The sequence below is a fragment of the Electrophorus electricus genome, chromosome 22 (genome assembly GCF_041902795.1).
Source record: "Electrophorus electricus isolate QZ-2024a chromosome 22, ASM4190279v1, whole genome shotgun sequence".
Taxonomy (NCBI): Eukaryota; Metazoa; Chordata; class Actinopteri; order Gymnotiformes; family Gymnotidae; genus Electrophorus; species Electrophorus electricus.
Genome location: NC_137518.1, coordinates 11,432,501 through 11,442,500, shown reverse-complemented (window position 1 = coordinate 11,442,500; position 10,000 = coordinate 11,432,501). Strand labels below are relative to the sequence as shown.

At 46.8% G+C, this 10,000-nt stretch overlaps 1 protein-coding gene across 7 annotated transcripts in view; it reads right to left on the bottom strand.

The window, feature by feature from the left end:
- Positions 1 to 10,000, bottom strand: part of cadpsa (Ca2+-dependent activator protein for secretion a) — a 102,969-nt gene that overhangs the window by 7,101 nt on the left and 85,868 nt on the right. For 6 of the 7 annotated variants that reach the window (XM_081705177.1, XM_081705175.1, XM_035520387.2 and 3 more), the window contains one exon: positions 9,344 to 9,451. In XM_081705177.1, coding sequence (XP_081561303.1) covers positions 9,344 to 9,451 — 108 coding nt within the window. Of the gene's footprint in view, positions 1 to 8,624; positions 9,097 to 9,343; positions 9,452 to 10,000 lie in introns of those variants that run through there. The other variant, XM_081705178.1, reaches the window with a different exon arrangement.

The following is a 10,000-nucleotide window of genomic DNA, read 5'->3' as shown; positions in this document are numbered from 1 at the left end:
TACACACACACACACACACACACACACGCACACGCACACGCACACGCACACGCACATCAGAAAAACACCCGGTTCTCAAACGAGCCTGCGTTCACACTTTCATCTTTGACATGTTACAGGAAACCATAGCGCCTAGCAGGGAGCAACAAACAGAATTCAGTGAGAGGAGCACACACACACACACACACACACACACACACACACACGCACACACACACACACACACACACACGCGTGCCCCCCCCCCTCGCCCCCCACACACACATTGCTTTTACCAGTTCATCACACACCTGAATCCAGACAGACTTCTGTCTGATAACAGCAGTGGGTGTTGGGGAAGACACACCTCAGCCAAAAAACCTCCCTTTCATAAAGAGAGGAATGCTGGGGGCGGAGTCTCAGTGGGGGTGGGTTGGGGGTCTCAATGGGGGGCGGAGTCTCAGTGGGGGTGGGTGGGGTGGGGTCTCAATGGGGGGGCGGAGTCTCAGTGGGGGGTACAGGGGGATTACAAGCAACCTGTGACTCTGCCTCTTTCTGCCCTTGGTAATGTGTGTCTACATATACATGTTTGTGAATGACCGTGTGTGTGTAGTGTGTGTGTAGTGTGTGTGTATGTGGTGTTTGTGTGTGTGTGTGTGTGTGTGTGTGTGTATCATGGTTTCTGCTAGCATGAATGCTAATGTGAAGTGACAGGCTGGTGGAGAGGATGATGAAGGCCTGCCTTCTCCCCTCTTCATCCTCATTCTTGTCTCCTCACTTCTGCGTTCCTCTCATCACAACACGTCCCATGCAGGCTCCAGCAGTTTCAGGTTGGGGGTTCTCACCCTCTCCCCCGGCTGGGCGTCTGAATCAACCCCCCCGGGGCTGAGGACTCTTTTAAACTGACTACAAGACATCCTGCCTGTAGGACAAAGGATGCGTCTAACCCTACCTGCTGCCTGCCCCGCCTGCTGTCCGTACGTTATTGTGTGTTCTCCGCTCTCTGGGAAGAGGGCCATCGATGAGAGAACCCAATTACCATGGTAACTCGCACCGGCGACCCCACATCCCTCTCACACTGCTCCACAGGATGTGGTGACCCTGAGGAAAAACTTTTCACAGGAAATGCACGACCCCAAACATGTTCCTCTAACACACTGTTATGTCTCCACTCAAAGCCGCCCCCCCCCAATCACTCCCCCCCCTCTCTCTCACTCTTTCATGCTCACTCCCCTCTCTCCCCAGAAATAGTTCCTCTCAATGGCAGGACCAGAGGAGAGTTCCAGTCCCAGCAAGTGTTCGAGCTTCAAGCCGCTTTCGATTGTGAGACCTGTACAAAGAGGAGGTGCCTGCCTGAGCCCAGCGGCCCTGTGGCGTGCGTGCCCGCGAGCGTGCCCGCGTACTGCCACGTCTCCAGGACACGCTTAACCTTTCATACTCACAGAACACTGCCTAACCCAACAGGACAAGCCAATCATTCACCAGTGTCACCATTTCAAATGACTTCAGCAACATTGGAAAATCCCAGGAATTCTTTGGAAGTTTGTGGCTGTATTTTTTGTCCCTTTGGCCTGCCGATGGAGAGCTTTCGAGACAAAACCCCTCTGCTACTGAAACACCAGCAGACCTCTGTCCGCATAAGGGTCTGTTCATGAAATGAATAACAGTATGCAAACAACGCTTACTTCACCAAAACATGCTCAGAGAGAGAGGGAGAGAGAGGGAGAGAGAGAGAGAGAGAGAGAGAGAGGGAGAATGAGATTGTTGGGATGAACCAAACGCCGGGAATTGTGGACTGCATTTGTGTCATTGAGTAAACACACAATGAACGAAAAGAGGAGCGAGGGATGGGGGAGGACAGAGCGAAAGGAGGAAAGAGGGAATGAAGAGAAAAAAAAGTCTAAGGAGCCCTGCGCAAAGTGAGCCATTCCACACACAAAGGAGCGCTTAGTGGTGGCAGAGACGCTAGTGGAGGAAGGAGCGCTACACTTCTGGGGCCCAGTCTGAAAGGAGGGGGGGGTTAAATGGAATAAGCCAGCAAGCACTCGAGAGTCCCGCAGGGCACCTGAATGAGGGGGGGGGGGGAGGGGGCGTTTGGGTGGGGAGGAAGGTGAATGGCCTGCCTTTTGGGACCAATTTGTCTCTTTTCACCCCTCGTCCCCCCGGCCTCCGCGCTGACAGATGTACAAAGGCGGAGCCGCACTGAGCCGCTCGCACACGCACACCTGCTGACTGCTGTCAGTCCTGTCCGACAAGTTAATCAAACAAATACCACCATACCTCGCTTTACATCACAGAGAGAGAGAGAGAGAGAGAGAGAGAGAGAGGGAGAGAGGGAGGGGGAGAGAGTTAAGTGGTGGTTATATTTCTTAGTAATAACACCGTGGATATGGTATAATAACGCAGTGGAACATGGGTATTTCTCTCACGCCGTCTCTAGATAGTTTTCTTCCTCCCTTGTGCTGTAGCTTTAACCTACTTTTGGACCTGCAGGTTTACACCCAGCACAGAGAGCTCGTCCTGCAGAATGGCGGGAGAAACCTCGACCCCTGTAATTACGGGAAACCAGAGCAGTCTAGTGTGTCAACGTCTCCTCCGTCCTGAGAACGGCAAAGCCTTTTAACGTGTTTGAACAATAGCAGTGGGAGTACCTGTTGGCCCTGTTCACACAGCATCCCAGTCACGTACATAAAGCAACTGGTATATTCAACTGGTTTTTTTCCCCCCTTTGAATTAAAAGAGGAACAATGGGACAGAGACCGTATTGGTCATCGGCCCATTGTTAGAAAAGTCCTCAGAGGTTTGAAATCCCACCACCAGCATGCTTGTTAGTCACCTCCATCGTGATCGACTGTGCCTGGTAGAATTATGGCAACTTCCCAATGCCTGGTGCTAGAAAACCAGGTGATATAGTTTCTTATTGTTTGGCCCAATTTTAATCCAATTTAATGGAAGTGATTTGCCTAAATAATTCATATAGTGTCATTAAATCATTCATATAGTGTCATTATATAACTGAGGCTATGGTTTCTCATGGTTACCATTACTAATATTTTTCCTAAATAATGGAGATTACACAGTAAAGTCAGATTATAAATCTGCTTCAGATTGGCAGGAGCAGAACTTCCCTGATGGCTGCAGACCTGGGGAAGGTTCTGGAAGCATCAAGGGCAGTAAGTGATCATCTCATCTGACGCCGTTTAAATGGTCTGCTAGGGACGGTGGGAAGCAACTGAGACGACAGCGAGGTTTCTGTCTGGACCGCGAGCTGCTCTCGTGGGTTTGTGGGGCATGTCTCAGCAGCGTGGTGCTAACGCGCCTTCAGTTGTCGTCTTAAAGTGCCATTGTCCAATGTGATAAATGGGCAGAAAGGCTCTGAAGCAATCAGTGTTGAGCATTCATAATCCCTCTCACCCCAAGACCAACCCTGGCCGTGCAGAGTGGTAGATTAAGGGTATAACTGACCCATGTAATTTGTCGGCATATCTGTGTGTGCCCAAGTCCCGATGAGACACACACACACACACACACACACACACACGCACGCACGAACAGCAGGTCGGCTGTATCACTGTACCTCAGGATTTAGAGAGATGTTCTTAATCAGTGATCTCTGTGCTCGGCTGGATAGGAGCTCACGCGCTAAACACAGCTGTCTTAATCCAGTTTTCAGGAACTAGCACGCAAGCAGAGGACAAAATAAATTAATTTTCGCTCACCACTTTCTCTCTCTCTCCCTCTGTCATTGAGTGGACAAATTTAACTATTGGATGTTGGCTCAGCTCTGTCTCATTCTCTCTCTCTCTCTTTCTCTCCCTTTCTCTCTGATGTTGGCCCAGCTCTCTGCTGATACAAGATTCTGAGCATTTTAAGAGACTTTGTCGTTATAAATGTTTCCTATGTGAGAGCGACAGGACCAAAGACATCTGCGTGTTACTGGCCTTGGTGATGTGCAGGTCAAGAATCATCTTCACATAATAACCTGCCATCTCTCCTCACATGTGTGCGCCCTGAGTTTAAAATCAGGTCACATTTCAAACTGCTCTTCAGCGAGCTGAGCAGCGTTAAAACGACGTGGTGTTTGGAGAAGATAGATCAGCAAGTTCAAAAGAACATTACTGTACACAGACCACCAGTAGATGTGTGGATGTAGTAATGGATTATTGACCAGACATCGTTATTTCTCAGTGTCTTTATTAGAGTACAACCAGAACATTCAGGAAATTTGAGAATAATCAGAAAGAAACCATTTTGTAGGCTAGTATGAGCTGCCTGTACAGCAGGAACCTGGAAGGAACCTGACCAGGAACCAGTAGATGAATTTAGAAAACCTCAGGATGGCCTCCCCAGAAGAGCTCGCGATGTGTTTATTTCCACGGGAGGTCACACTAAATACTGACTTAGGTCTGTAGAAGCCATTTTGTTCTGAACATTGTTTATTTTTATACTTTGTATACATATTTCCTGTATTTTCTGTTTGTACTTTAATAAAGAAACTGAGAAATAATTATATTAAGAAATTAATAAATTATTTCATTGTTTCTGGTGTCTGGCCAAAAGAATGACATATTTATTCTGTTTTCTGTCTTTTGATGTCTACACCTGTGTGGTCATTACAGACACTTTACGAAATACTTTGATGAAAGCCGAGAAAGGGCATCACCGGAGTGTAATCTTCTTATTGCGTTCTCTCCGCTAGCGAGAATTCCTCATCCTTGACCCCAATTAACCTCAGCCTAGCGCACTCCGCCGACACATCTATATGGCATCCAGTCTACACTCTCAGCTCGGTGGGCTCAGACCCTCCTGTGCAGACCAGGCCAGAGAGATTAACTCTGGGCGCAAACAACCACGGATGCTTCAAAGCATCAACCCAGCCATACAAAGCAACTCCAATTTCCAGGAAATACCATGTTGTGCCTCTTTATACCAAAAGAAGTGGGAAAACAGAACACGAAATTATACCAAAAATGTGATAAACGGTTAGAACTACTCTCCCTCCCCGAATGTGAAATTCAGACACTAAACAGTCTGTTAATGTTTGTTAACATTAGCAGGAAAGGAGCTTTGACTAGTTCATGTCTCACGGACGTATAGCTGTTGTGTTTGTTGATGGTGATGTTAAGTGTCATAAGACTCTTCATCAACATTATTAGGGCTTAATGTCACCTGTAACAGTGTGTCAGCTCATATTTAACTCCCAGGTCTTTACAGACACTGAATCTCCTGCGAGGACAGATCTGCCATGTGGTGCTGTGTAGTCTTTGTTAACCCTCTGCAGTAATTGATGACCTATATATGATCTTAATTAGAAGTTTAATAATCACATCTGCTTCCCAAGTCAATCACAAAATAGTGCAGGAGAAAAGAGGCTGGGTGTGGCTCAGTAATGCTCTATTAAACCAGTCTAAATCAGTCTAAATCTACATCAGTCTAAATCAGTCTAAATCTAAATCAGTCTAAATCTAAATCAGTCTAAATCAGTCTAAATCTAAATCAGTCTAAATCAGTCTAAATCTACATCAGTCTAAATCTAAATCAGTCTAAATCTACATCAGTCTAAATCAGTCTAAATCTAAATCAGTCTAAATCAGTCTAAATCTACATCAGTCTAAATCTACATCAGTCTAAATCAGTCTAAATCTAAATCAGTCTAAATCTAAATCAATCTAAATCTACATCAGTCTAAATCAGTCTAAATCTAAATCATTCTAAATCTACATCAGTCTAAATCTACATCAGTCTAAATCAGCCTAAATCTAAATCAGTCTAAATCTACATGTCTAAATCAGTCTAAATCTACATCAGTCTAAATCAGTCTAAATCTACATCAGTCTAAATCTAAATCAGTCTAAATCTAAATCAGTCTAAATCTACATCAGTCTAAATCAGTCTAAATCTAAATCAGTCTAAATCAGTCTAAATCTACATCAGTCTAAATCTAAATCAGTCTAAATCTACATCAGTCTAAATCAGTCTAAATCTAAATCAGTCTAAATCTACATCAGTCTAAATCTACATCAGTCTAAATCAGTCTAAATCTAAATCAGTCTAAATCTAAATCAATCTAAATCTACATCAGTCTAAATCAGTCTAAATCTAAATCATTCTAAATCTACATCAGTCTAAATCTACATCAGTCTAAATCAGCCTAAATCTAAATCAGTCTAAATCTACATGTCTAAATCAGTCTAAATCTACATCAGTCTAAATCAGTCTAAATCTAAATCAGTCTAAATCTAAATCAGTCTAAATCTAAATCAGTCTAAATCAGTCTAAATCCAAATCAGTCTAAGTCTACATCAGTGGGTAGGTATGGGTTGGTATCTGTGTGTTGCCCATATTAGTCAGAACTTACAGGTGTATGTGCAGGCACATGTGTGACTGTGAGTGTGTGTGTGTGTGTCTGTGTGTGTGTTTATATGTTGGTATGTGTGTGTGTGTATATGTGTATGTGTGTGTGTGACCCTTCCATGTGTCGGGTTTAGATTAAACTAACCATAGGTTTAGATTGCTCTGTGCAGGCTGTGCCACTCACGTGAGCAGGCAGAGGGCCAAACGTGTGCCCTGCGTGCCCATCTGTGGCTACTTCTGCCGGGGCCGGGGGGGGGGGGTACTGGGGGGCGGCAGGAGGCCTGCCAGCGCATGTATGAGGGGATTCTCCAAGGACATGGGTCATGCTAGTAGATGTACACACGAAGATTAGAGACTGTGAATCATGCCACTCGAGATAATGTGATAAAAACAACTCAACAGGAAGGATAAGTTCCACTTTACCTCAGGTGGAGGGCGAGAGAGAGAGAGAGAGAGAGAGAGAGAGAGAGAGAGAGAGAGAGAGAAATTGGGAAATGAACCAAAAACAAGGAGAGAAAATGACAGGGGGGATGCACATAGAGAACGAGACAAAGAGAGAGAGAGAGAAGGTGGATGGAGGTGAACACATTTTCTCATTCCACTCAGAGGATGTGAAGGCACAGAACAAATATGCAAGCAGGTCCTTTCAGGACAGGAGACGACATGGCTAGAGCAGGCAGTCAAACAGACAGGGAGGAGGAGGCTGTCAGACAGACAGGGAGGAGGAGGCAGTCAGACAGACAGGGAGGAGGAGGCTGTCAGACAGACAGGGAGCAGGAGGCTGTCAGACAGACAGGGAGGAGGAGGCAGTCAGACAGACAGGGAGGAGGAGGCTGTCAGACAGACAGGGAGCAGGAGGCTGTCAGACAGACAGGGAGGAGGAGGCTGTCAGACAGACAGGGAGGAGGAGGCAGTCAGACAGACAGGGAGGAGGAGGCAGTCAGACAGACAGGGAGGAGGAGGCTGTCAGACAGACAGGGAGGAGCAGGCAGTCAGACAGACAGGGAGGAGGAGGCTGTCAGACAGACAGGGAGGAGGAGGCTGTCAGACAGACAGGGAGGAGGAGGCAGTCAGACAGACAGGGAGGAGCAGGCAGTCAGACAGACAGGGAGGAGGAGGCTGTCAGACAGACAGGGAGGAGGAGGCAGTCAGACAGACAGGGAAGAGGAGGCAGTCAGACAGACAGGGAGGAGGAGGCTGTCAGACAGACAGGGAGGAGCAGGCAGTCAGACAGACAGGGAGGAGGAGGCAGTCAGACAGACAGGGAGGAGCAGGCAGTCAGACAGACAGGGAGGAGGAGGCTGTCAGACAGACAGGGTCTAACTCTCATAGCCATAACTCCCACCAGGTCCAGTATGTACCAAGTGAAGCAGTGTAGGATCAGTTCCCTCTACCAATGTATTTGTGTTTTTCTTAAGAACTTATGATCCAACATCTGATGCCAGATCAGCAGGAGCTGTCCTCATTAAGCATCTCTCAACTTTAGACAGCAACTTTGCTGTTCCTGGGTCAGTTGTTCATTTATTTGGTGAGGTGACCACTGACCTCAGGTTAGCACAGCTGCTCTGCTGTGGCTGTCTCAGAGCAAAGGCACGGCAGACACAACACACACCCGTCTCTCACACACACACACACACACACACACACACACACACACACACACGTTACACACATCCACACCCACACACCCACACACACACACACACACACGTTACACACATCCACACCCACACACCCACACACACACACACACACACACACGTTACACACATCCACACCCACACACCCACACACACACACACACACACACACACACGTTACACACATCCACACCCACACACACACACACACACACCTGTTACACACATCCACACCCACACACCCACACCCACACACCTGTTACACACATACCCACATGCACACACCTGTTCCATAGCACACACCTGCATAATGCAGACACCTATACACACCTGTTGCACAGCACACACCCACACACACCCGTTTCACAGCATACACCCACACACCTATTCCACTTGTACACACTTGTATCATAACATACACCTGCATAATGTACACACCTGTTCCACAACACACACTTATTGCTCATGCACACAACCGCACAGACACAGTTCCACATGCGCCACAAAGGGTTAAGAAGGAGAGGCCAGGTGTGGCTGTCACACACGACAGCCCCTCCCACCCTCAGCCCCTCCCACCTTACTTTTCGCTTTCTTTCTCTAGTACAGACAGCAGGCTCCAGGTTAGCAGTAATGAGAACAGGACCAAAAATGTCAGAAATGATGTCAATTTAATTTGTGCACAAATTATGAACTTTTTAAATTCTGAAACTAATACTAGAAGACACGTTGGTAAAGCCCATGTAATACACCCTGTCATGTGACATGAATGTCCGATAACTCCATCCTAGATCGGCCCTTAGAACGTCCGATAACTCCATCCTAGATCAGCCCTTAGAACGTCCGATAACTCCATCCTAGATCAGCCCTTAGAATGTCTGATAACTCCATCCTAGATCAGCCCTTAGAACGTCCGATAACTCCATCCTAGATCAGCCCTTAGAATGTCTGATAACTCCATCCTAGATCAGCCCTTAGAACGTCTGATAACTCCATCCTAGATCATCCTAGATCAGCCCTTAGAATGTCTGATAACTCCATCCTAGATCATCCCTTAGAATGTCCGATAACTCCATCTGCTTCTCTTCAGTCCCTCTGTTTTTAGACGCCCAGTCTAGGAGTTTTTCTGAGAGTGGGGCACCAGAAAGGAAAGGGTTAAAGAGCCCCAAGGCAAACGAGTGAACAGAGCGGAGGGGGTCTCAGCAAGACACAAGAGAGGGAGGGAGTGAGAGAGCGAGGGAGAGAGAGAAGCAAAAGAGAAGAAGAAACAGGTCTCACAATGTGACCTATCCCTCCAGGCTGGTCGCCATGTCTCATTTTGGAGGACGTCCCCCCCCATTCCCAAGGATGAGACAGAGGCACCGTCTACTTACATCAAATAATCTTTCTATATACATGTCCTCGTTGACCTTTTCACGCAACGTGTCCTGAGAGTGGCGGACAAACGTAACGTAAGCATCGGCTACATCCATGCCAGGTTTCTACGGTGGGGAGAGCGAGAGAGATAGAGAGGTGGTGAGAGAAAGAGAGAGAGAGAGGGAGAGTGAGAGGAAGAAAGAAAGAGAGGGAGGGAGAGAGAGGGAGGGAGAGAGAAAGAAGTGACAGAAAATATGTAATTTCGGATACGATTCTGTTCTAATCGTATTACTACTTGGATTAAATGAGCTGTCATGATCTGTGAATAGGTAAACAGATTCATACACATTACATTTGCAAGTACGCAGACAAAATATTACTTATCAAAACAGTGGCAATGGGAGAGTTGAGCAAACAGGGGACAAAGCACTCAGAAGAAAGAGCCTTGTTTATTCTGTCTCCAGGCTGAATTAAATAGATCTAGCCTGCCAACCAGCATCAGAAGGTCATCAGAATTGGTAATTGTCAGTGGCTGCAAACTGAACTTACTTCACACCTCTCCAGATACTTTCAGGGGGTGCAAATGAGCAAAATTTTCATGCGTAATTTTATTTTGTGCATTAAGCAAACAATTACCATGGAAACACAAAGCTCACTGGCCCTGAGGGCATGTG